This window comes from Protobothrops mucrosquamatus, unplaced genomic scaffold (assembly GCF_001527695.2).
Source record: "Protobothrops mucrosquamatus isolate PMUCROS unplaced genomic scaffold, P.Mucros_1.0 scaffold_254, whole genome shotgun sequence".
Taxonomy (NCBI): Eukaryota; Metazoa; Chordata; class Lepidosauria; order Squamata; family Viperidae; genus Protobothrops; species Protobothrops mucrosquamatus.
Window position 1 is genome coordinate 313,924 of NW_015386330.1, and position 27,628 is coordinate 341,551.

A 27,628-nucleotide genomic window follows, 5' to 3' on the forward strand; every position below is an offset into this window, starting at 1 on the left:
CAAAATATCATCATCATCATCCTGGTCTGTGCTGTATTTCTCTGAAGTATCAACCATCCTCAATACATAGAGACTTTTGTTCTTGTATTCAATCCTTCATACAATCTTAAATCACTTACTTTCATGTCTGATACTATGCATCAAAAGAACTTGACAGTGACCATCTTGAATAATTTCACTCTAAATGAATCAAACCTTAGATATTTATACTGACAGAAGCAGTGTTCCTTACCTTTTCTAGAGTATAATTGCCTCTGCCTCCTAGATTGCTCCTAGAGATTTTTTTACTTTAGCATGAATTGGGGCACTACCCTTTAGGATGACAACTGATAGACTAACCTTACACACAAACGCTGTACTTTTCTGCACCCAGAACTGATTCTCCATTACACGTGCTATTATATAATACTCATTGCTGTATATAGCCAATACCCATTGAAACTCATAGCGTCAATTAACACTAATTTAACTGCTCCTATTATTATGAGATTATGGCTTTCCTCCTATGTTGTTCAAATCTCAGAAATCTTTTAAGAAGATTGCAGAATTCTTATTGACAGTCATCGTTTTTAGAAACTACTTGGTGCATCCTTCTCTTTATTAATTGTTGGGGTGTTTTGCTTTATTTTATTTCTTTTATTAATTATGTTTGCTGTACTTTACTTTTATGACTGGTCTAGAAATAAAAATAATAAAATAAAATAAAATAACTATTCAAACCAATTATTAGTACATCCCCCATTGCTAAATGTAAATGCTGCAGAGATGACACAGCAGTACAAATATTTTTGCTGGACCTACCCACTGTACAGTATTATAATAGGATACAAAAATGGCTTCTTGAATGAATCATAATGGTTTGCTAACTGAGTCATAATGGCCTGACTCATACATAATGTCAAGCCGTAAAGGGTGGGTTCACATGTTGTTCTGAGGAAAAAACCAACCCTAAAATGAACTATATTATTCTTTAGTGACGACTATTAGGTGTAATACAAACCTCACAGTGATGCAGAATTTATTTCAGTGGCACAGCAACTGCATAAAGACTTTTTAAAAACTCCTCTGAAAGTTGATCCAGATTCAAAATGAAAAGCCTTAACTATTAGACCAAGATGAGATCTAAAATCTTTTGAAAATATAAAACTGAAATTCTTTGTTCTTTCTGTGATTTACCCTATTTTGTGCTATTTTTCTCTGCTCTAACAAGAGGCGATTGAATAGAATATAGGAACGTATCTTCATAAACGTTATTGCTCTGAATTATATTCCTAAGCTCTTCAGTCATCAATATTACCTCATATTCATTCTTAATTAGTGGAAAGGCTGCTCCAACCTGTGGCTGCGATCTCCGATCATAAACATACCGTACTATAGCCACCATGTCCAACTCATTTAAAGCATTAATCAAGGCAGAAAGAGCAACTGAAGCAGCCTGTCAAGAAAACCCACAGTTATTCGTAATGTCATTAAAACTTAGCAATTGGAAACATTAACAAAGAATCAAAGAAATGAAGACACATTATCACCTAGAACTAAACTCTTAACTCCCCTTTGCCTCTTCAAAAGCTTAGCAAACCATTATATGGCACAGTCAGGTCACAAAATCAAGAGTGATTTGGGTTACGATACTATCTTTAGAACATATTGTACTATCTTTCAAATGAAGGGGGGACTATATAGTGCTAAGCACACACACATGAATATGGTAATTATCTTCCCAAAGTTGCTTTGGCTGAAAAGTTAACGCAACAAAAAAGAGCCATATAAAAACCCCTCAGGAAAGGATAATTTCAGTCTCATGTGGTCACCATCTATTCGCTATTTATAGCAGTTCTCAAAAAGACTATCCTCCTATGAACAAATACTCTTTTGGACAGAACTATTCAGTTCAGATGCCAAAAAATTATCTCTTTTCTAGATTAGGTATATATCCTCTCTCTCTCCAACACATACCCAATAAATACTTTTTTGTTGTTGTTGTTTGCTCTTGGGTTGTTTTTCAACTCCATGCTGTTCTCATTACTCCTATAGTAATTGAGCTTTCTTTCATTTTGCAAAACTAAAGGGAAAATGTCAACTCAGCTTTTGTTCAGTAATCTGAACATTTAAAGATACATGAATAATTTATCCACAATTAAGGTTAGTTTATTTTACCTCATCATCCTTTGCTGCAAAGACTTTCAGGACTTGGTACCCCATATATCGGTATGTTTGAACCTAGAATGTTTCCAGAAAGTTAGCTATGATACTGAGCTCCTTAAGGAAACAAGTGCAAGCATTAAAAAGGCCAATGTAGCATTTGAAATTAAATGGAACAGTGCATTATATTCCTATCTATAGCTTTTTTAAAGAGTTGGCTTGACAATAGTTGGTGTAGACCTGTGTTTCTCAACCTTGGCAACTCTCAGATGCTGGCTGGAGACCTCTGGGAATTGAAGTCCACACATCTTCAGGTTGCCAAAGTTGAGAAACACTGAGATAGACAGATCGACAAACTGTTAACTGTAAACTAAAGATGGATAACTCATCTTTTTCCAATTTCTAGAAACCCCAGAATGAATGAATCCAAGATGTTGGCCCTACTTATTCTTGGGATGTCCTTTAGCTATGCCATTCTTAAAGGTATGTGAAAAGCCTCACAAATGAATAAGCTTAAGAATTTTAAGGGTCAAGCTAAAAGCCCCTACTAAAAACACTTTCCCAGGAAACTAAAACTGCTAGTTCAGCCATAAAAACATTTAGAAATATGATAATGATAAGTTGGGAAAAGATACTGGGAGCTAAGAGAAGTTCCAGGAAAGCAAAAGTAAGTAACTTCCTAGAAAAAAAACTATGTTCATGAAATACTGCCTCTTTGTTCTTTCAAAAACCCCTATTCTCTTTGAAGGCCTGTCCCACTACATCAGAGCTACCCTAATGGGCTCACTGACCTTACTAGGCATATGATGACTTATATCCAATGAAATCCAATGTTATATCCAACTATAGGTCTATTCTAGGCCTGTCTTTGGCTTCACTGCTGTCAATAAACCAATGTATGTTACAACATATAGTGTTGTTGTACAAGTGTCCCAATATTTAATTAAACAAATCCCTTTTAGGGAAAATGGTTCTACTACATCAGTCCTAAACTAGAGCTAAAAGGAAATGAAAGTATGAGCAGCAAGTAATCCAGAAATCTAGTTTTGATCTTCTAGCAGCAGCTCCCTAAAGCAGCTGGCAAACATTTAAGCAGTTTTGATTGGCCCATGCATAATAACAACACTCAGTGATGTCAGAATGAGAATGGATTAGGCAAAATGTACAGTCATTATAAACTCCAAACCAAGGGTGACATGGTACAGTCACAGGAACGATATGATTCTCTTAGTGGCCAAGGCAATAGTTGTAGTACTTGTGTGCAAGTCTCAGAAACCATAGAAACAGTGAACCAAAAAACCCACAACAAAACAAAACAAAACAGAAGATAGCCACATGAATATCTTGTTGGCAAAAATTGCAGAAAGCTAGTTTATGAATTCAACAGTGAGTAACCAGCAATGTACACAGGTGGAACCTGGGTCTCATTCCACATGTAAATCAGTCTTCTGGGGCCTGCACTCAAGAGAGTGTTTAAGCCTTGTTTCAATAACAGACCTAGCAATTTTTCAAAAGAGCATTAAATCTGTGTTTATAAGGAACATTTGTAAAATCTCACAAGCACTGTGGAAAATATCAATCAAGCATTTACATGAGTAAATTTCCACACCTGTGGAAATTAGGGGTCTGGTCTCTCCTACAGCCCAGGCCAAAATGGGGCAGGTGAGGAAACAGCCGGGGTGTATTTTGTTTTGTGTGATCCTTTTGCGACAACTTTGGCTGTCTTCTGAAAATGCTACATAATGCTAACATTTTGGTTTCTGATTTTATTCTTCTTTATTAGGTTGAATAAATTATTTTACCATTATTTCTATTATGGAGACAGATGGGGCATTTAAACTATGAGCACGGACAAACTGATTCAGTAAAGCCTCTGGGCTTCTCAGATTTTACCATGTAGTTCTAAGCTTTTTATTACAGAATCCATAGATTTCTAACTGGGATGATGGAGGAGGAGGAGGAGGAGGAGGAGGAGGAGGAGGAAAACTTCACCGTACACAACATACATGGAAAGAATACGTATCACATCATTATAATATAAACCAATTTGAAAGCACTATTTCTGTCACAAATTTGTAATCAGATAATCTGCAACTCATCCGTAGCAATCTATCTGGCCTTTTTAAACATGCAATTGGATAACACCTGAGTATTGGTCATACCAGAGAAGATCGGCAGAATCCCAAGACAGCAAAGCATTTCCCATCCGTCTTGAACTTCATCTGTTCCTCATCCACTTTAGAGAAAGGAATGATGTCACTCCCATACCGGAATCCTACAAAATTAAATAATGGTTTCCGATGTTAGTGGATGTTCTTCTAAGAAAACCTAAAACAGGCAGCGAGAGTGGACAATAAGATGAGTTAGCTTTCTAGGAAAAGCCCTTTGGGATGGGACTGGACTGAATTTTTGCTAAAACAAAGGTAGGGGAACAAAATGGCAAGAGAATATTCTTAGTGGTAAATATCTAAACACAATTTCTTTTATATAGACCCACAGGCCTCAATCAAAATTCTTTTCACTGAGGTGCAGGTTTGACACCAAGTTATTGCAACTTAAAATATTTAGGGAACAAGGAAGAAGACTGACTTATACAAATGTCTGCTACATGATGGTCTTGGTGGTTGATGATTTTGAAAAATTCGATAAGCCTTCGGTATGTTTAATTATGCGCACATATCCCAAAGCCATTTTTAATTCTCTCCTTCCTGGAATGCATATCACACTAACTTATTCTGTTACAAATCGTACATCTGCTTGCTTTGACTTACTATATTTCATCCTAATGTTTATGCCACAGGGTGCACACAAAATGGAAAGTGGGTTTCATTTTGAGCTCAAAACAATCACATTTCGAAGTTCTGCCAAAGATTGGTCACAGTTCGGCAGAAACAAAACCTGAAACAACTGTGTTTGGGTCAGATAAAACTTGCAGGGATCCCACAGTGATTTTATAGAGTAAGTAGGGCAACACCGATATGCTTTTGCTCCTCTCTCCTGTAAGCAGTTCCTAAAGTTTTGTATCCTACTACCATCCCTGATTTTTCAGAGTATTGACTTTCCTTCCTCCCTAACTCCTCTCAGCTATCACCATCCTTGGCTCCTCAGCCCCCACCACTACCACTTATCCTCCCAAACTACATTTTGATCCTTATCCAGAACAAAGCATCTCCATTTTGTTCCATATCCAGATTACATGTTTTGGTTCAGGCACGAAATGAGGTCTTCCACGCTGAGAACAATTTATGTGTGAATCATTTTCACACTCTTATTCTGCCATATTCACTAGGTGAACTAATTTTTTATTCTTTTCTTTTGCAAAATTAGAATCAGTGGCAAAACAAATCAGCAGAAGATTCAGAAAAGCCCTCGCAGGAATTTACAAAACAAAAGGCAGTAAGATACACTGGTGTCCCATGAAAAAACAAAGAATCCACTGAGCAAATATGCAGTTCTTTTTTCTAAATTTTCTCTTCTTTTATTATTTAGCTTTGAAAAACAGCAGGGCTACCCTTTTATTTGCGTTGCGCGATTTCACATAAATTGATACCTGTCGCCTAAAGCCCTTGGAGATCTAAGACATTTTTGTGGAATATCTAAAACCCTTTAGGTGTGAATGTCTAAGACATCTCAAAGGGGCACTCTGAAGAAACTAGAGATGCAATGAGAAGAAGAGCAAACAATTTCATAGGGAGAGGGAAGAACGGGGCTCACAAATGCTGCTTTACTGGGGGTGGAGCAGTCCAGTTTTTCAGCATTCAATTTCTATGTTTAAAGAAAAAAAGCAAGAAGTGTGTTACATAGTGAAATCCAATTAGTTTTTTCTATTGATGTCATTCCTTCCATTAGTACAAATGGCAAAAGATGACTCCTCTCTGGTATGCATATAATAATAATAATAATAATAATAATAATAATAATAATAATAATAATAATAATAATAATAATAATAGTAGTAGTAGTAGTAGTAGTAGTAGTAGTAGTAGTAGTAAAGTTGGAAGGGACCTTGGAGGTCATCTAGTCCCAATCTCCAGTGATTTAGTAAATACAAAAGAGGGGAGGAGGAAAATGTTTCCTGTTGCATAGGTGAATTATTAGATTTTACTCAAGGCAACCTGAGAACAAGAGGAGCAGGTCAGAAAAGTAAAAGAGTACCAACACTCAAACTCTGTTTTCAGTACATTTGACCAAACTAACTGCTGAAACCTGTTAATGCTTAAAATAAAAAGCCCTCTATGAGAAAATTAATCAATAAATTCCTTTGAAATCTGATGATAAATCATTCGTTATTAGATATTACCGTATATCATCATCTGTCAATTTAAAATGAGCCCCTGTGAGCTATTGTGTTCATCTTCCTCCTCTTCCTTCTTGCCCGCAAACAGACTGAAAATTCCTGCTTTCAAACTCATTAATTTAATTTAATTCCCATTAAATCTGAATTTGACAGTCACTATTCTCACTGTGGCTGGTTAATAAAACTTAGTTCCGTATCTAAGTAGTACCTTAGATCACAAAACTCAAACATGTTAGAATAACCTAGTTGTTCCAAAATGGAAAAGCTGCAGTGATTTCAAAAATTAAAGAAGAGGAGAAGATTTTATGGGCTGAAACTTGAGTGACTAGAAATTAAGATTCTCAGGCCAGATAGAATTGTTACAGGAACATACTTTAATTGCACTGCTACCTCTTATGGTTTATTTTCTGTGGATGAGAGACATACACACATAGACACACACTTTAATTGCTTTGAATTGTAGTGGGCATATTTTCAGCATGCAGGTAGTCTTTGCTTACTGACCACAACTGAGCCAACAACTAAGTGGAAAATCATCTGACTGCTACAGACTTATGGTGTTATTTCCCATTCGGTCATTCAGCAAGCCACTAACGTTGTTAAGCAAGACATCATGTGACCACAATTTATGATTTTACTTTTGTGTTCTCCATTAACTCCGCTTACTGGAAGCCAATTGTGAAGAGCACAAATCACATGACCACAGAATGCTGCAATAGTTTTAAACGTGCACCAGCTGCGAAGCACTCCAAATGGCGATCACATGACTGTGGGACATTGCAATGGTCATAATATGAGGACTGGTTGTAAAGCTGGGGGTTTTTTTACATCACTGTAAGGTTGAATGGTCATTAAACAAAGAAGTCAGTAAGCGAGGACTACCTGTATGTATAAATACTATCTGTCCATGTCAGTATGAAGAATCCGCTCTTAGCTAACTTCAGAAAGCTAGGATTTGTTGCCAGGCCTAGAAGAGAAATCTGACAAAATGTCAGACAGTCCACAATAAAGCATTCTCATTCTGTCTGAACTGAGCAAAAGAATGGATTATAAAAAGACTTACAGCCTTCCCTGGAAAACACTGAAGTCATACCTTGAATAACATCCTCTTTCTGAACTTCTGTTTCGTCATCATCATTCAAACAATAAACTGTTTCTTTCTGTATATCCTCTTTTTTATGAGTCTTGGCATCAACAACTATCCAGGATTTTTTCACTTTTTCCTCTGTGAACTTGGAACCACATTGAGAGAAAGAAAAAGATAGCATTTAATTTTAATTTAGGAATAAAAAACAAGCCTCAACTATTAAGACTTTACTGCCTAGAATTACAGGTAAAAGAATGATGGAATGACCTTATCTAATAGTATAACCTTCATTGATTACAAGAGATTAGAGCAGGTCTATAAAACTGTCAAGTTTCCCAAATGAATTAAGGAAAACTGTTAATTCTTAATAGTTTCTTCAACTCCATGGCATCTGATTTCTCCAAATTAATATGACATTTAGAAACCAGACTATGGGTTTTTGTCTGATTTATGAAAAATGCCTGCATTCTAGCTGTCTCAGCTATTCCATTTAGTACTTGAACATGCAGTTAGCTCAGATCAGTTATTCTGGCAATGTCTGAATGTGAAACTAATTAGTCCTCGATATGGATATTAGTCCCATTTTACTTGGCATCTCTGTTGGACTGTGTCCAGCTATGCTAATGCTGGATTAAAATGAGTTCTAGTCACTTACTGCTTTGTAGGCCACAATCCTGATAGACAAGCTAGAACCAATTGTAAGCTGGCAGGGCCATGGCATAGGTCTCCGTTCAACCTTCTTAAACATTGAAAGCCGCTCCAGACTCTCTCTTAATAAACAAACATGGAGGAAATGAAACTCAGTTAAAAAACAAGAACAATTCCACAATGAGCAATTGTGTTTGCCTGTTTTCACCAAACTATTTGTTGGAGACTTATTAGCAACTGTAGTCCCAAAACCACTCCTAAATTATAGTCTAAATATTATTCTTTCAGATTATCACATTCAGAAGGATCAAGCAATCACTTCTCCATTGGCTTACTAATCTCTGGATCAGAATCAACATATTTTTCATGGATAGAAATCAGACAAAATCCTCATACGGCAGCAAATGCAGTGCCTCTTCCACAGAGATTATTCACACATTCAGTTTCCATTTATCAAGTGGTGTGTATGAATGCACATACAGTACTAAACTTGTGACATCACGTAAGGCTCCCTCTACATTCTTGCAGTTTGTGTCTTGATTAACACAAATGTTTAAGTAGCATCTGCCTCATGAACACAAAGGGGGTCTGCCACACTTCCTGCTTGTAAAGTTACTCATCTTTTCTGGCTTCAAATCTAAAGCCATGTTTTCTGGATTCCCATGCCTAACAGTCCTCCTGCTGCACTTCAGGTTGTTATACTCCATCTGATAAATATACACTCTGGTGGGAAGTTTCACTCTTCACCAATGCTACTAGTTGTTCTCCAGAGCCACTTTGCCATGGGCTGCTGTGTCTGCTCCCTCTTCCGAAGAAACCTTTGAAATGGCCTCTTTTCCTTACCTTTGGGCTTACGAAATGGTGGACTTTTTTTCTTTTACTTTACCAATTTCACATAAATGTAACGAGGCAGGGCTTATCTCTGCTTGATGTCCTATAGAGAAATATCCTATGTAAATGCAGCAAGGCAGTGCCATATTCTCTACCGTAACACCATTTAGTGTAGTTCATGGCATTCTCAGGAGCCGCAATGCTCACTTGTGTCAACTTAGAGCACTGTTTCTCAACCTTGGCAACTTGAGGATTCAACTCCCAGAATTCTCCAGGCAGTATGTAGGGGAAGGGGTAGTTAGGAATTGGGGTGAAATTAATAAGAGTATTGCTAGCTTTCCCTTCTATCCAATGACAGATGTTGGGGAGCAGATTCTCCCTACCAACAGATCGTGAAAGACAATTTTCATTTTAGCTCAAGGGATAGCAAGAACAGTGAAATGGTAGTGTTTCTTCCCCATCTACTGTTGTAATGAAGCATCCATCAAGACCAAGCAACTTCTGCATGGAACAAGGGAGTGGACTAATGACCTTTACAGTCCCTTCCGAATCTATGGTTCCGTGACAGCTGTGTATTCACTCATGCAAATGGAAACCATACCCTTTCCTAGCAGAGACTGGCAGAATAAAGACGCAGGGGAATCTACCAGTCAAGGACCACAGTAACTATTTTCCAGACAAAACACCTGGCCGTCATCACTGCCAAAATGATAAACGCTGAACAGAATTTTTAAGGTTTCATTTTCAGCCAGGATTAGCATAGGAGAAAAGCAGCTGAAGGCTGTCATGCAGAATTATCCCAAAAGGTAAAATCTCTTTTGCGTTGAATTTGTCTCCTGATGTTTGGTAGAGACCTTTATGTGCTTTTCTTGGCGAGAGCAAGCAGGTAGTTCGCCCTTGTCCCTTTTTGCTATTTTTGTCATGTTCTTCGGCTTTGATTTCCCAACCGTTCTGCTGATATTTCCTAGCACTCCCCCAATCAAATACTAATTGGGCCATAATACATTTTGCATACAAGCTCAGACATGGCTGCCCAGCTACTGCTACAATATTACTCTAATAACTTTATAACAAGAGCCGGCTTTTGCATGAGTGCTCACCAGTTATAGCATCCATAAATCTGGAAACTCAACCTGGGTTAAAGCAGATAAGTGATAAGGTGCAAGAGAGGAGGGTGAAGCATAGCAGGTAAGGCAGAAGGAAACTATAGGAATTCTTTTCTACACAAAAAGCTACATAGCTTAGGAGAAGGCGATAAAAACTTTCATTGATGCTACTGAAGTCTTGAGTAAGTAAAACATACCCCAAAATAGCAGAGTTCTTTTCACAAGAACTAGAGGATTTTTATTTTACCTGAAAGTATAAATGTCCTCCAGACCTTCTTCTTGGTCTAATGAAAACATAAGTTTTTTCACCATCTGGAGCCCTTCCTTTTGCTGTTCACTTAGACCCTTTCCTGGAAAAGAATTTCTGTTTCTGCTATCATGCGTACTGGGAGATGCATTCTCACCTCTGTCTTCGTCATTCATTGGAAATGGCAAACTAAAGAAATTGAAAGCAATTTCAATTTACATCCCTGATTCCTCAGGAAACAAGTAAAATAACTTTTCTATTAAAAAAAAAAGAAACTAGAAGGAAAATTACAAACTGACGCTTTGAATGCATCTTTTGATATACCCTAAAGAATAAAATGACATTGTCAAGTCATTGCAAACAATTGTTGCTGATAGGCATTGCCGCAGTATTAGTCACGGGGAGCATGACTGTACAATTTCTTGGTAAAAGTTTGCAACTTTTAAAGAACTAAAAGTGCACCTATTTTCCTCTATGGAGAATTTACTACAGTATCAGAAAATCTATTTTGTTGACATTCGTACATTGATACCAGCTGCAAATCTATAGGTTATGGTAAATATTCTTAATGGCAACTGGTGAAACAGAAAATGTCCCATCATGATCAGTTCAGGATAATGAAAAAGGCCTTAGAGAGAGAGAAGGTAATGTATTTGTAACTGCTTTTAAGAAAACTGGAAGGTGCTTCTTTATCACTTTTTCTTTCCTTTCCTTTTCTTTCTCTTCTCTATTTTTTCTTTGCACTTTTAAGTTACTTCTTTTCTTTCCTTACTTTTCTCTTGAAAGGTGTATTGTTTTTATTCTTTTAAAAATTCTTTAATTAAATATGTATGTATGTATGTATGTATAAAAATGAGATAATGGAAAAGGATGCAATAATATTGGACTCCCCAATAAGCAGCCATTTATCCCTGGAGTGGACTCGTGATTATCTAGAAACACATTCATGTAACAGAAGCGTCAGGAAGAATAAGATGTGAGGTAAAGAATTTAACCTTCCCTCTCCCAAAAAGCTGTGTCCCAAAGACGATCACTTTCCCCATCTCCAAGGTAACCGTTAAGAGGCAAAAAGAAAGAGCAACTTATACAGAGTTCATTTCTGATTTTCTAGTAAGAACACAGCTGCTGAATGAAAGATGAAGTTTAAGTTTCCCAAACTCTTAAATTAAATATATATCCAAGAAGACTGGGCATTCCTGATTTGTCAAAAATGGTAATTTGTCCCATTATATCACATTGACTTATAGAAAATAAAACATAGACCAGAATGAGTTCCATTTTCTTTTTTAGGTTACAATTCTATTCACGTTTATTGAGAACTGAATGCCACAGTGTGTCTTTTCTGAGCAGACTGTGTAATTCTGTATATTTAATACAACTGCCTATTATTTTCAGCTACCTGGTGGCTTTTGAAGGATTAATAAAATTTAAACATTATTATTAAGTGAACATAATTCCCAGAGTCATTTGAACTAAAACAGCCTCTTTGCATACCTGTGTATGTGTATATGAGTCACAACCGTTTTTCTCTTTAATACTTAAAGATCTAGGGACAGAAACAATTTTCCATAACTGCCCACTTCTGGGCCTATATTAATAGCCAGAGCTGCCTGTGCTCTGTACAAGCAGGGAAAACAGTACAAAAATGTAGTACTAGGTGAGACAGTTATTTTTCTGAATGTCAGCTATATTTTTTAAACTTTGTTTTAATAATAATCATTTGAAAAAGATAATTTTGACCTGTTTGTTCTGAAAACTAACCATGTATTTCAAGTGTCCAGGAAAAAGACAGTTGATTGACCTGTTATTCTAGGCACATGATTCATTTTGCTATGGCTTTCCAAATAAACTACAACAACTCATATTATATGCTAAGCCATAAGCAAGCAAATCGCATGAATAAATCCAGCCACAGTTTATGTTCTCCATAACTCTTTCCCTCTTTGTAAATCTACTAAACACAGAATGGGTTTGCAGAATAATCAATGTATGGAAATTCATTCAATTTACATATATAATTTGCCAAGATCAGCTTTCCTGGATTCAAGATTTGTTTGTCTATTGTAAATGGGACTGGTTATGGCAAGCTGCATTAGCTATTTCACATGAGAGAAAAAGCATACAGAGCATGTTTTCTTGAATGCTTTCTGATCCTTTTACCAGTAGTGGCCATAAGAAGTATCTGTATTTCCTTCTGTGTAACTAACTTTGCACGTGTATATGTTTCTACTCTTCCCTTCTGTTGGTATCTGTGTGTATGGGTGCACCTGTAAAGACCGAGTAGACTGCGTGTGTTCTACAATTGGTCACCTGACAAGGAAGAATGTGAGGACTTAGAATAGAACAATCAGCAGCATTCTGAGCCACAGCCTGTCAGTCCATCTCCTAAAGAAGCATTGGGGAGATTTTTTCCCCGAACCCCTGGCTGAATCCAGCCCATTTTCAAACTCCGTCTTTCTTTCAGCACCTTCCCCACCACTACCAAATTTTGATCCTTCTGTTGAATTTTCAGAGTGGTCAGGTAATGGATACACCCCCAGATATAGTTCCAATTCCTGTGTGTAATCTCTTTTTAGCAGTGAGTTGGAAAATATATATATATAGGTAATCCTCAATTTACAACCACAATTGACCCCAAAATTTCTGTTGCTAAGCGAGACATTTATTCAGTGAGTTTTGTCCCATTTTACGACCTTTCTTGCCACACTTATTAAGCGAATCACTACAGTTGTTAAGTTAGTAACACTGTTGTTAAGTGAATTTGGCTCCACCATTGACTTTGTTAGAAAGTCACAAAAAGTGATCACATGACCCTGGGACACGGCAACCATCACAAATATGCACCAGTTGCCAAGCATCCGAACTCTGATCACGTGACCATGAGGATGCTGCAATAGTCATAAGAGTGAAAAACGGTCGTAAGTCACTTTTTTCAGTGCCATTGTAACTTCAAACGGTTACTAAGGGAACTGTTGTAAATTGAGGACTACCTGCAATAAAAACATTAAGAATGCTTAAGTTAACAGTAAGGATACATTCATTTCTGGTTATGATTTGTCACAGTTCTTTCTTTACTCACAAAAACTGAAGGGAGATGCCAGTTTTCTTCAAGTTAGCTATGATAATATCCAGTTGATCTTCACTGAAGGGGCTCCCAAGATCAGTAAAAACCTCAATGTGCCATTTGTCATATTTTTTTCCTCTAAAAAAAATGTTTCAATTACATGATTATCCTCATGGAATACTGTACTTGCTAACAAAAAGCAGTCTTATACTTTTAATGATCAGTCCATGTGCTTCAAAAAATTAAAAAGTCAGTATAACACATGTTTAATTAACAGCATATTCTCTGACTGTTGTTAATCGTCTGGAAGGTTAGACTAGAAAATCGTCAAATTATTAAATAACTAGTGAAAACAACAGGAGAAGTACATGTTCTTACAGTCTGTAATATGAACTACTAACTTCTAGCTATTGTAAATCAGGATAGCTGAACTAAGGTTAATGAGTACTCCTTATCCTGACAACTTCCAAAAAGATTTGGAGTTCACTTCCCAGAATTCCCATCCAAATGTAAGCACATTGCTGCTAATCCCTTGGGCAATACACTAATCTGATAGGCTGCTTTGTAAGTTAAGTACTTCTCATGTTTTGAAAAAATGAAAAAAGCTTATTATTTTTTAAGCCATTTCCAGGATTTTTCTTGGTATGGACACAGATCTGTGAACAATGATTATGAGGAATTACTTATTGTGAGGAGTCTCTCGTTGCCTCCATTGACCAAGTAGACCTATTTTTAACCTGAGGGGCAACTTCCAAATATACATATGTATTAGGTTAATTTGCTAAGAAATTATACGTGTTATTGAACAATGCTAATCCATCACCACAAAGAGAGAGATGCTCACAAAGAAAGCAAAATTTCTCAGGCATTTTATTAGGCAATTTAATACCTATGTTTAAGTTGTCTAGTAAAATGCCTGAGAAATTTTGCTTTCTTTGTGAGCACTTCACTTCTTGTGATGATGAATTAGCATTGTGCAATAACACGTATAATTTCTTAGCACATATAAAATGCTGTATCCATCTCCACTTCATCTCATTTGATATTCTAACTATGGAAGAATGCTGTCGCAGCAGTTTTCAGAATTCTTAAATACAGCCATATACTTACATTGTTTCTTTCTGAAGCAAATCCATGCACACGATCAGCGCATCAAGAACTTCAGTAGGTTAAGAAAAGATGATTTTAAAAATGAGACATTTCAAAATATGCTGGCCAGGATTTGTTATGCAGCATTTATTGAGGGCAACTTTTCTCAGCTTTACAATCCCCAGCTTTGGTGGACTACAGCTCCTGACATCCTGCAGCTAGCACTGACACTGGGGAAAGCCGAACTAGTATCTTTCAAGTAAGCAGAATTATTAACATGTGTTAACTGACAGTAACATAGGCCGTATGGATGGGATGTCTGGGATAGAAAGAATATTTAAATCTTCTTCCTGTATGTAGCTGTTATTATTTTTCTTTCCATATTATACAGGGGGAAATGCAATTCAAATGTAATTCGGTATCTTAACATAGTACAGGAATTTCAGAGTTTCCTCATGAGCAAAGGAGCTATGATGCCTGTATTGAACCTCTTCCTCTAGATTTAATTTCTCTATCAAAGGAAAAAAATCAGATGAGCATGCACTAAAGAAAACCAAGTTTTATGAGTCAAACCTCACAAAAAGAGGAGGCTCCATGAGTGTCTAAGAAGATGTATGGAATTGTAGACTGAAAATGTTATACATTAAAATTCTACTAACAATGCAGTAAAACAATATCACGAATGAAGGCGAATATACGTGTCCCAGGATAATGTTGCAGGATCCAATCTGGGTCGGTCACCCAGACCGGAGATTTTGCCTTCTGAGTTTTCAGACTCTTGTACTGGAGCCCATCCTCAGGGAACTTCTCACTACTAGAATGTGTGCTTTGGGCTATTCTATGTGTAGTATTTATGTGTTGCTTGGTTGTTTATAGTTTTTATTTGTTGATTGGAGTGTTGATGACTGGCTATTAAGTTGTTGGCTGTTTTGTTTCGGAGATCTGATGTGTTTCAATACATCACCCAGCAGCTACCATACGAGGACAAATCATGGATTGCAAAGATCGCTTCGAAGTCGGAGATACTTCTGATGTAATCTACCAGATACCCTGCATGTAGGACAGACGGGGAGGAAGCTAACCACCAGACTGCAAGAACACAATGAGCAGTCAAATGAGAAGACCCAAACTCATTGGTAGCCTCACACTGCAACAAGCAAGGACATACATTCAACTTCACAGCTACTAAGATAGTTGGCCAAGCAGGTACCATGATAGCCAGAGAAATGATTGAAGCCTGGGAAATGGGCCCCTTGTCAGTCAAGAGGAGTGTTGATTTACCACCAGCTTATCAAGTACTTAAGAGCCGAGAACTTGGTGGCACAAGAAAACAACAGCCAATGACTTAATAGTCCACCATCAACACGCCAATCAACAAATAAAAGACACGCACAACCAGGTACCACATAAGCACTACACATAGAATAGCCCAAAGCACACATTCTGGTAGATAGAAGTTCCCTGAGGATGGGCTCCAGCACAAGTCTGAAAGCTTGAAAGACTAAATCTCTGGTCCTGGTGACCAACCCAGATTGGATCCTACAAAACAATATCAATGTCTGTTTAATTCTAAAGTTTTCAGACTTTTTTTGTTTAAATAATAGAAATTCTCTGTACAAATGTCTGCTGGACAACAATCTTCAGTGTTCAAAAAAGATACTGTCGCCTTGTTCAGAGCCCAGTGGAGTCAAGTTTTGTATGTCCTCTAACAAATCAAAATCCGGCAGCATCAGGTGTCTGTGCACGGTGATATGCTGGTATTGGTCCCCACTTGCAAGACTATTGGAAGTCCTCTCGGTGCCAAATAAAACCAAAGAAACTTCATCTTTATTCTCAGCAAATACCTACAGATAGTTGAAAAATGACATGCAAATACAAGGTAGCAGTGTGGATTTTACTATAAAATCCTTCATTGCTACAGCTTCATTTTCCCATTTAATCTGCATCATATTATATATAAGCTTTCGTACTCAACTGCCAGTATATTGGGAGGATGGAGAGTCAATATGTTGAAAAACTTTTTTAATCTAAATCAGGCATGTCAAACTCGCGACGTCACGTAACGTCGTGCGACGTATCGGGACTTTTTCCCCATTGTCGGCAATGGGGTGGGCGAAGTTTCGCTGTGACACATCCGGCCCACGGGCCGACAGTTTGACATGCCTGATCTAAATAATACCATATTTTAAAAAGTCTGGTCTCCTTGGGGTAAGAAGTGTTTTAAAAAAAACAACACGTTGCCTTCTTCCTTCTGCATCAAAAGAATAATAAAATAAATAATGCTTTAGGATGTGAAAGAAGGTATCTTCTTTAGTTTTAGCTTCATTTACTGTATATTTCTGCTTTAGGTAACTCTGGGGAATGAGATACAAATGCTACAATAGAAGAAATGTTCATGAAACACATGCACCCTCCTCTCAAGTGGCTAAAAAGTCAATTTCCACCAGCACTTCACTTCATTAACCCAGAAGAGGCTGGAAACTAGATATGACCCAGGGCTTTCAAGTACTAGACCGTAACATACATCGAATTGTACTGTGCCACATCTCCCTAATAAACATATTTTTAGCTAGACGCTGCAAGAAATGTAGAGCTTCTGCTGAAGACAGCCTTTTCTCCAATTTGTCTTCCACCCTCTAAGATTTGATACTGAGGTTTTCCTAACATCATGGCATCCATGGCAATAGAGTTCTTTGACTCTCTAGAACAGCTGACTGATGGCCTCCAGAAGTGGGAACACATAGCAAAGTTACATCAGTATCCATCTATTACAGAAAGAAGACAGCAAAACCTAAAACAGACCTGCAGTTTGCAACCATCTGTAGTGATTTCTTGCTTATAACAACTTATATCATTACTAGTGTCCTTCGTTTACCTGTCGCTGCACAAACATTGTCGTCACTTTCTTGGCTTGTTCAAAAGGAGACTCTTCTCCAGGAGCAGAATTGCTCATTGAAAAATTAACATCCATGCAGAGCACCACAGCCGTCTTTGAGGGAAAAAGAAGCACAAACACAGATGGAATAAGATTAATGACAAGTAGATGACATAATGCAAGCACCTACACTTAGTCCCGTTTGGCGACCACGTAACTCAGTTGTTACGTGAAGCAATCATGACTGTTTATGATCTTACTTCAGCTTTCCTCTACCTTACAAACTTGCAAAGGCCATAATGCAGGAATTGGTCACAAAGTTATTTTTCCATCACCATTATAACTGCAAACAATTGCTGTATGAGGCAATTGCTAAACAAGGGGTGTTTGTATTTGCTGTACCTTATTTACAGTACTCAGTGGAGTTTTCTTGAGTAACAATATTTTAGATATATACATGCCAGGTACAAAAAGACCAGGTCCATAGTAAAGGTCCAATTAAACTGATTTATTGCTAAAAAAAAAAGGCCTATGCACTTCTCAAGTAATGGTTAGCATCTGCTTGGAGTTAGAATTCAAAGGGGATTGGACTTAGTCTACTTGTGAGCATGTAGGGATTCTTGGCTGATCCTTCTTTTAACTCTACACACACACACACACACACACACACACAGAGCCACTGGTTATCCTACAATACAATCCCATTGCAAAGAAAGTTACAGCCCTATATGCAACCTCCTGAAAGTAAACACTGCACCTGTGAGATGTACTTCTGAGAAAACATTTATCTAATTGTTCTATCAAACTATACAGTAGTTTCAAAATGTTTAGCAGAAAAACAGCATAGAAAAATAAACTAAAAGATTTTTAAAGGAGGATAAAAATCTATTCAATTATCTTTGCAGAATAAATTTTATTGTCATCAGAATAAAGTGAAGTGCTGTTTAATGTGAAACAGCAAAAGTAAACATGGAATATTTAATTATGAGGAAGAAATAAAAAAAATATTCTCTTAATCTTTGCCTGCAGGGTATTTCTCCCCCCCCCCCACTTAGGATGACCTTATCCTATCAATGCAAATTTTGTAATGTTTGGCCCACAAGGAATTCTTTACTAGAAACAGAAGCAGAACAAAAATGAAATATACTGTATATATGAAGATAAAAGGCCTGGGAGAGTCAGATAATGCTGCATTTGCAAACCATTCCACCTTTCTTCTCTTTCATATATGTGAATAATGTTCTCTTTTAAAAAGATACTATCTTTACTTGTTAAAGACATCACTATTTAAAATTCATAAATTCTTCTGAATGCTTTTTGCTCAAATTTAAATTTACTACTTATAATACATTATACTGTACCTGCATTATTTTTAAATCCTGTTGACTATCTTAAACCATAAGTTACAGGTAGCCCTCGACTTATAACAGTTCATTTAGTGACCGTTTGAAGTTACAATGGTACTGAAAAAAGGGACTGACCATTTTTCATACTTATGACCATTATGAGCATCCCACGGTCACGTGATCAGCATTCGGATACTTGACAACTGACTCACATTTATGACAGTTGCAGTGTCCCAGAATCATGTGATCCCCTTTTGTGACCTTCTGACAACCAAAATCAATGAGGAAACCAAACCATGTTACTGATTTAACAATTGCAGTGATTCACTTTACAAATGTGGCAAAAAAGTCATAAAATGGGGCAAAACTCACTTAACAAATTTCTCACTTAACATAAATTTTGGATTCAATTGTGGTCGTAAGTTGAGGACTACCTGTATTTGGCGGACCAATAATGAACCAATAAAATAAAAGAGAGCACTAGCATTAAACACCCTAGTTCAAATTTCATCTCCTTTTCTATACAGCTCATGGAGAGCTAATCCTACTCTTAGTTTATCCCAGATGTTGTTTTGGCCCAAATAGTGTGTGACTTTCACAGTAAAGGAGTTAGAACACAAATTAAACAAATTAAAATCCCTGTACAGTAACACTAGCCTCATCAGTGACAAGATTTAAAAGCAGTTTCCTACAAATAAATAATGAAGCTGCTGTTCAAAGCTTTGTTTTAGCCAGAAAGTTACTCCAAAATGGATGGACTAATATGTTGGAATATTACAAAACCCCTTGAGTTGACTCTACATCCTAAAATTAATTTCATGCTTGAACCTAATCAGGTTTGGGTACTGAAACTGCCATGCTAGGGTGACATTTGCCAGAAGAAAGAACAAAGTGTACCATAGCTAATTATATGGGACATCCCAACCTTCTTTTAAAAAAATATCCACTCCACTCAGCCTGCCTCCTCACTGACACAGTAATTGGAATTACCTAAATATTGGTAGTTCTTGCTCCCATGTGGTCTGATTCTGGATAAAAAATAAGGATTGCTCCTTTATGGCTTTAACCCTAAACATTAAGGGTGATTTTAACATATCATTTTAAGTGGGGAAAATCTTTATCAGAGGGATCAAACAGGCACAAAAACAGATGCTTTCAAGCTCTGCATTAGGCTACTTTGTCCCAAAGGCCATCCTTCTGAACCCAGGTTAGATGACTCACCCAGTTCCAACCTATTCATTTCAGTCCCATCCTTTCAATTCCAGGCTTTCTTACTTTTCCCAGGAGCTGGTCACCTACCCCATGCCACCTATATGTGTGTTTGTGAAGGTACACATGCACCTTCAAATCAGCACTGACTCCCAGGATCCCTCCAGTTTTCTTGACAAGGTTTTCAGAAGTGGCTTGCCCTTGTCTGCTTCCTAGGGCTGAGAGCCAGTGACTGACACATGATTACCCAGCTGATGTTGTGCCTGAGATGGTAATAAAATTCAGTCTTCTGGTTTCTAGCCTGGTGCTTAAGTACCACACCACTCTGGTTCTCAGTGATTCTCAGCTTTCCTCTCTGGGGCTAAGAGAATGACTGGCCCATAGTCACTAGCTGGTTTCAGTGCTTAAGAGAAGACCAGAACTAACTGGAATATGGCAATTTGCAGATGCTTTTTGGGGGGGGCGTAAAGATGTTTTTGATTTAGAGTTGACTCCTGATGGCTGTCTGGACCAGACCCTGCAGTTTTCTTGATAAGCATTCAGAAGTGGTTCACCGCTGCCTGCTTCCTGAAAGAGAGGGAAGCAGCCCAAGGTCACCCAGCTGCTTTGTGCTAAGGTGGGACTAAAATTCAATCTCCCAGTTTCTAGCCATAACCACTATACCAAACTGGCCCTCACATCTATTACTATTACTACTACTACTACTACTACTACTACTACTACTACTACTACTATTATTATTATTATTATTATTATTATTATTATTATTATTATTATTATTATTATTATTGACATAACAATGTGAAATTACAGCTGCCAGTTCTTTGGCTAGTGTTGGCCTTCATTCCCCACAAGCTCTTCTCAAGGACCTAAGATGTCATAATGTATAGTTGTAGAATAGATCCAGACAGTGGGGCGTTTTGTAACTGACAGATAGAAATTTTGTCAGTGCACAAATTTTTATTATTATTAAAATTATTTTATGTATAGATGTGATGATGATGATGATTCAGCCCGACTCCCAGCAACGGGCAAGGGACCATCTGTCATTTAACAGCAGGAAGTGCAGCATGAACTATCCCATTTCCTGGGAAATCCATCTCCCGCTTAATCGATAGCTCTGGCTCCCTTGACTTTCTGCAACCGGTTACATCAACTTCCCTAGTAGCGGGATCCATTTACACCCGTTTACTTCTAGTTCTTCTCCACGTTTCGAAAGCTCTCATTCACAAAAACAAAACGCTCTACGGCGGGGGGGAGGGGGGGAAGGATATAGGAGAGAAAAGTTCAATCGTGAGCNCTTAATCTTTGCCTGCAGGGTATTTCCCCCCCCCCCCCCACTTAGGATGACCTTATCCTATCTCAATGCAAATTTTGTAATGTTTGGCCCACAAGGAATTCTTTACTAGAAACAGAAGCAGAACAAAAATGAAATATACTGTATATTGTATATGAAGATAAAAGGCCTGGGAGAGTCAGATAATGCTGCATTTGCAAACCATTCCACCTTTCTTCTCTTTCATATATGTGAATAATGTTCTCTTTTAAAAAGATACTATCTTTATTTGTTAAAGAAATCACTATTTAAAATTCATAAATTCTTCTGAATGCTTTTTGCTCAAATTTAAATGTACTACTACATTATACCTGCATTATTTTTAAATCCTGTTGACTATCTTAAACCATAAGTTACAGGTAGCCCTCGATTTATAACAGTTCATTTAGTGACCGTTTGAAGTTACAATGGTACTGAAAAAAGGGACTGACCGTTTTTCATACTTATGACCATTATGAGCATCCCACGGTCACGTGATCAACATTTGGATACTTGACAACTGACTCACATTTATGACAATTGCAGTGTCCCAGAGTCATGTGATCCCCTTTTGCGACCTTCTGACAACCAAAATCAATGGGGAAACCAAACCATGTTACTGATTTAACAATTGCAGTGATTCACTTTACAAATGTGGCAAAAAAAGTCATAAAATGGGGCAAAACTCATTTAACAAATTTCTCACTTAACATAAATTTTGGATTCAATTGTGGTCGTAAGTTGAGGACTACCTGTATTTGGCGGACCAATAATGAACCAATAAAATAAAAGAGAGCACTAGCATTAAACACCCTAGTTCAAATTTCATCTCCTTTTCTATACAGCTCATGGAGAGCTAATCCTACTCTTAGTTTATCCCAGATGTTGTTTTGGCCCAAATAGTGTGTGACTTTCACAGTAAAGGAGTTAGAACACAAATTAAACAAATTAAAATCCCCGTACAGTAACACTAGTCTCATCAGTGACAGGATTTAAAAGCAGTTTCCTACAAATAAATAATGAAGCTGCTGTTCAAAGCTTTGTTTTAGCCAGAAAGTTACTCCAAAATGGATGGACTAATATGTTGGAATATTACAAAACCCCTTGAGTTGACTCTACATCCTAAAATTAATTTCATGGTTGAACCTAATCAGGTTTGGGTACTGAAACTGCCATGCTAGGGTGACATTTGCCAGAAGAAAGAACGAAGTGTACCATAGCTAATTATATGGGACATCCCAACCTTCTTTTAAAAAAATATCCACTCCACTCAGCCTGCCTCCTCACTGACACAGTAATTGGAATTAGCTAAATATTGGTAGTTCTTGCTCCCATGTGGTCTGATTCTGGATAAAAATGAAGGATTGTTCCTTTATGGTTTTAACCCTAAACATTAAGGGTGATTTTAACATATCATTTTAAGTGGGGAAAATCTTTATCAGAGGGATCAAACAGGCACAAAAACAGATGCTTTCAAGCTCTGCATTAGGCTAGTTTGTCCCAAAGGCCATCCTTCTGAACCCAGGTTAGATGACTCACCCAGTTCCAACCTATTCATTTCAGTCCCATCCTTTCAATTCCAGGCTTTCTTACTTTTCCCAGGAGCTGGTCACCTACCCCATGCCACCTATATGTGTGTTTGTGAAGGTACACATGCACCTTCAAATCAGCACTGACTCCCAGGATCCCTCCAGTTTTCTTGACAAGGTTTTCAGAAGTGGCTTGCCCTTGTCTGCTTCCTAGGGCTGAGAGCCAGTGACTGACACATGATTACCCAGCTGATGTTGTGCCTGAGATGGTAATAAAATTCAGTCTTCTGGTTTCTAGCCTGGTGCTTAAGCACCACACCACTCTGGTTCTCAGTGATTCTCAGCTTTCCTCTCTGGGGCTAAGAGAATGACTGGCCCATAGTCACTAGCTGGTTTCAGTGCTTAAGAGAAGACTAGAACTAACTAGAATATGGCAATTTGCAGATGCTTTTGGGGGGGGGGGGCGTGAAGATATTTTTGATTTAGAGTTGACTCCTGATGGCTGTCTGGACCAGACCCTGCAGTTTTCTTGATAAGCATTCAGAAGTGGTTCACCACTGCCTGCTTCCTGAAAGAGAGGGAAGCAGCCCAAGGTCACCCAGCTGCTTTGTGCTAAGGTGGGACTAAAATTCAATCTCCCAGTTTCTAGCCATAACCACTATACCAAACTGGCCCTCACATCTATTATTATTATTATTATTATTATTATTATTATTATTATTATTATTATTATTATTATTATTATTATTATTACTATAGACATAACAATGTGAAATTACAGCTGCCAGTTCTTTGGCTAGTGTTGGCCTTCATTCCCCACAAGTTCTTCTCAAGGACCTAAGATGTCATAATGTATAGTTGTAGAATAGATCCAGACAGTGGGGCGTTTTGTAACTGACAGATAGAAATTTTGTCAATGCACAAATTTTTATTATTATTAAAATTATTTTATGTACAGATGTGATGATGATGATGATTCAGCCCGACTCCCAGCAACGGGCAAGGGACCATCTGTCATTTAACAGCAGGAAGTGCAGCATGAACTATCCCATTTCCTGGGAAATCCACCTCCCGCTTAATCGATAGCTCTGGCTCCCTTGACTTTCTGCAACCGGTTACATCAACTTCCCTAGTAGCGGGATCCATTTACACCCGTTTACTTCTAGTTCTTCTCCACGTTTCGAAAGCTCTCATTCACAAAAACAAAACGCTCTACGGCGGGGGGGAGGGGGGGAAGGATATAGGAGAGAAAAGTTCAATCGTGAGCGTCGTGAGTACAGAAGTCAACACTGTGATAGTTAAGAGGTAATCAATCCGCATCAAGCAGCCCCAACAGACAAGGAGGGTGATTAGTTGATCTAGGCTTCTGCATGCCAAGAAGTTCCCTTCGTGATACCCGGTTGCTGCCGTCTCTGGCGGGAAAAGGCAGGCATTTATAAACACCCTGACCGCACTCTTCCAGTTCTAAGCCCGGTTTCTCACGTTACCTTTGCCCGCGACATCCTGTAAAAGCTCACGGTCTCCCGCCACAATCCCGGCGACTCTTCCGTGCTTTACGGCAGTGAAATTTGTCCCGCCTTCCTCCAGACTGAGAATAAAGCCGACAGCGACGCTTGATGGCTGCGCCAGGATTAAAAGAAACTGGAGCGACTATAGTTTAATAACTTTATAAATTTAATAACTGCCAGGAATGGATAGCTTCTTTATCAGAAACCCTATTAATAGTAAGGATCTATGTATTAACCCGCAGTCAGTGTTTGTTTCATGAAATCTTTCAAGACATTTTAGCTCCAACGGTCCTTCTTTGCATAATATTGTGCTGGCGTTTCAGACATGTAGTTATCAGTGCTGTTCCTTGTAAGACTTGTCTCTTGTGCTTGTTTAGCACAAGATTGGAAAGCCTTGATAACCGACACCCATTAAATATGTGGTGGTCATCGCACAAACCATTGAAACTGGTGAATTTACATGCAATATAGATATTAATGTCCGATTAATTTTATTTGGATGAAAGGCAAAATCTCCATGGGCATTTGTGGTGCCAGTAAGAACAAGGGAGCAAATGACAAAGTCTGTCATCTCATGCACTTTGTCTTAGCAGTTTTTATGATTAACATCACTGTTCACATGCCCTTATTTTGGCATTGCTAGTTTCTTGTAAATATTACTGATTTTTTTTTTCAGATTGAGCTCATATCTTGGGAAGTTTCATGATTCATGAACACATCCAGGAAGGGGTTGTTTTTTTGACAGTCCAGAAATGCTTAATAATTTCCTTCTGACTTTTGGATGGGAGGGTACATATGTGCGTCTTCTTAATTTAACATACAACCCTAGACCCTAGGAGACTTTAACCTAAGAATTAACTAAGTCTTCTCTGACGGTAGCGTTCAAAAGGTGCCTCCTGCAGTGACCATTTGGAGACAGTCCAACTAAAGAACCAAAGATAGAGCTCCTATAGGTCATCATATCCATGTTTTGTAGCCATTGAGCCATTCTTGGTGGGTTTTTTTTCAATTTCTTAATCTAGGCTATAGCCTTGGATTTCTTAATGGATTTGCTTAATTTTTTTGGATGTGGTTAATCTAGGCCAGTGATGGCGAACCTTTTAGAGACGGAGTGCCCCAAAACTGGCCCCGCCCCCGTTCCACCACCCCCCTGCCTTGCCCCCGCTCTGCCCCCCATCCCCCACCCCACCTGCCCACAGGACCACTCACCGCCTCCAGGGCCCGCCGCAGATCGCCCAGGCAGCCCAGCAGCGCTATGGCGGCCACACCTTCTGCCCGCGCCCTGCAGCATCAACTGCATGATGGGGTGTGAGGGCACAGTCTTGTCTATGCTGCCTGGCTGCCATGTCCTTGGCTGCGCTGCTCCATGTAGGCCATGCTCGGGGGCGATTCTCCTTCAGGGGGGCTGCTGGAGAGGAGGGGGTTGCGGGGGGAGACAAGGCTGGGGCAATGGCATGTGTGCCCAGAGAGAGACCTCCGAGTGCCGCCTCTGTCACCCGTGCCATAGGTTCGCCACCACTGATCTAGGCTACACCCTTGGCTTTCTTAATGGACTTGCTTTTTATTTTTTCTGGCATAGTGAAGGTTGGCTAGGTACAATTCCTTGCTGTTCTGCAATGCCACAGGGCCACTGTAAAGGAAATTCTTAACTTACAACCATTTGCTTAGCAACCATTCAACATTACAACTGCACTGAAATTAGTGACATACAGCCTGTCGTTCCATTTACAACCATTGCAACATCCCCAGGGTCATGTGATCAAAATTCAGGCACTGGGCAACCAGCATGTATTTATGATACAGTAGTTTATGATCTCAGCTGGCTTCCCACAAACAAAGTCAATAAGGGAAGCTGGATTCACTTAATGATTGCCTGATTCACTTAACAACTCCACTGATTTCCCTAACCATGGCAAAAAAGGTTTGTAAAATTAGCAGCAACTCACTTAACAAACACCTTGCTTAGCAACAGAAATTCTGGTCCAAGTTGTGGTTGTTAACTTGAGGACTACCTATAACAGTGATGGCGAACCTATGGCACGGGTGCCAGAGGTGACACTCAGAGCCCTCTCTGTAGGCACGCACGCCGTCGCCCCAGTCCTAGGCGTTCAGCTGGGTTTTATAAAACCTTTTCGCTTTAGGCCTCCACCACCATGTACAAAAAAAAGGTTCAATCAATCAGTCAATTTCAATTTCTCGCGGGGAAAAAAAAGATCTTGCAAAGTTGGAATTGATTTATTGAACTTTTTAGTCCTACCCAGTCTGCTGTTACCACCGCAGCTACGCCCACCCAATGGGCCACACCCACCCAATGGGCCACACTGATCCGGCACCCAACGATGCATAAGTGGGTTTTGGGTTGCAGTTTGGGCACTCGGTCTCTAAAAGGTTCGCCATCACTGACCTATAAAGTTAAATATAAGACATGGAGCGAAAAGTGAACAAACTTTATTCTGGCTTACTACCATACAGTATATATTTGCCAGGAAAGACATAGTATATTAAACAGCATTTTCAGATTGTACCACTTATATATAAAGTTTAGGAATTCTGCCAAGATGAAGGAACCACGGCTTTTGAAGAGATCTTGCTTATTTCCACTGACAAGAGTGATCTCCTCTTAAACAAGATCTGATTTTGCCACACCCAAGTCTGAAGTGGCTGAAGCAAGAGCACCCAACATTAAACTTTAAAATGGAAAACAGTAAGCTTCTTGCTGTATCCAAAGAAAGAGTGCCTTACTTCAAGAGCTGCAGCTGTGCCCTGAATCTGTATGAATGGATGCTGTGTGATGTTAAATAAGCCATTTCCTCCATGTTGAAGCAATGTATTCATTGACACTCTAACTGAAACTTGCTCCGAGTGGAAATAACATAAGCAGACGAAGATGTGGACAGGTTTTGAGGTGGTAGAAACATTTTATTGAAATATATCATAGCAAGGAACTCTCCAGGAAGTAATTATGTTCTGAGATTTGTAAAGATGCTTTGAAAAGAGGCATATAAGAATCAGGAAACATAAGATATAGTTGAGTAAAATTCCATGATGTTTGTAGATGATTGTTGTGGGGAAGAGCTCTAGCTTAGTGGTGGAACATTTATTTTAATTCAATCCCACTAAAAATCTCACAGACTTGGGAATTATTATTTTTTTGCCACTGGCCTAAAAAGAATTTGAATACAGATGATTTATTCAACCTACAGAGTAAAGCAAATTTTCATTCAGAAGAAACTATTTATCAAATATACGGGTAGCCTGCCTTTGTCTCTCAGGTTAAATTATTTTTTAAAAACCAACAGTTTCCAATTATATATTTATTTTATTTTATGTGCCAC

The 27,628-nt window shown here is 38.4% G+C and overlaps 1 protein-coding gene across 1 annotated transcript in view; it reads right to left on the reverse strand.

Moving 5' to 3' along the window:
- Positions 1-24,331, reverse strand: part of XRCC5 (X-ray repair cross complementing 5) — a 57,321-nt gene extending 32,990 nt beyond the window's left edge. Inside the window, exons 1-11 of the mRNA XM_015831175.1 lie at positions 24,273-24,331; positions 17,387-17,500; positions 16,172-16,355; positions 14,533-14,581; positions 13,438-13,560; positions 10,359-10,547; positions 8,182-8,296; positions 7,533-7,671; positions 4,305-4,417; positions 2,158-2,220; positions 1,298-1,435 (exon numbers count right to left, since the gene is read on the reverse strand). Of these exons, the coding sequence (XP_015686661.1) occupies positions 1,298-1,435; positions 2,158-2,220; positions 4,305-4,417; positions 7,533-7,671; positions 8,182-8,296; positions 10,359-10,547; positions 13,438-13,560; positions 14,533-14,581; positions 16,172-16,355; positions 17,387-17,500; positions 24,273-24,287 (1,242 nt within the window). The 5' untranslated portion in view covers positions 24,288-24,331. The remainder of the gene's footprint in view (positions 1-1,297; positions 1,436-2,157; positions 2,221-4,304; positions 4,418-7,532; positions 7,672-8,181; positions 8,297-10,358; positions 10,548-13,437; positions 13,561-14,532; positions 14,582-16,171; positions 16,356-17,386; positions 17,501-24,272) is intronic.
- Positions 24,332-27,628: the final 3,297 nt, after the last annotated feature.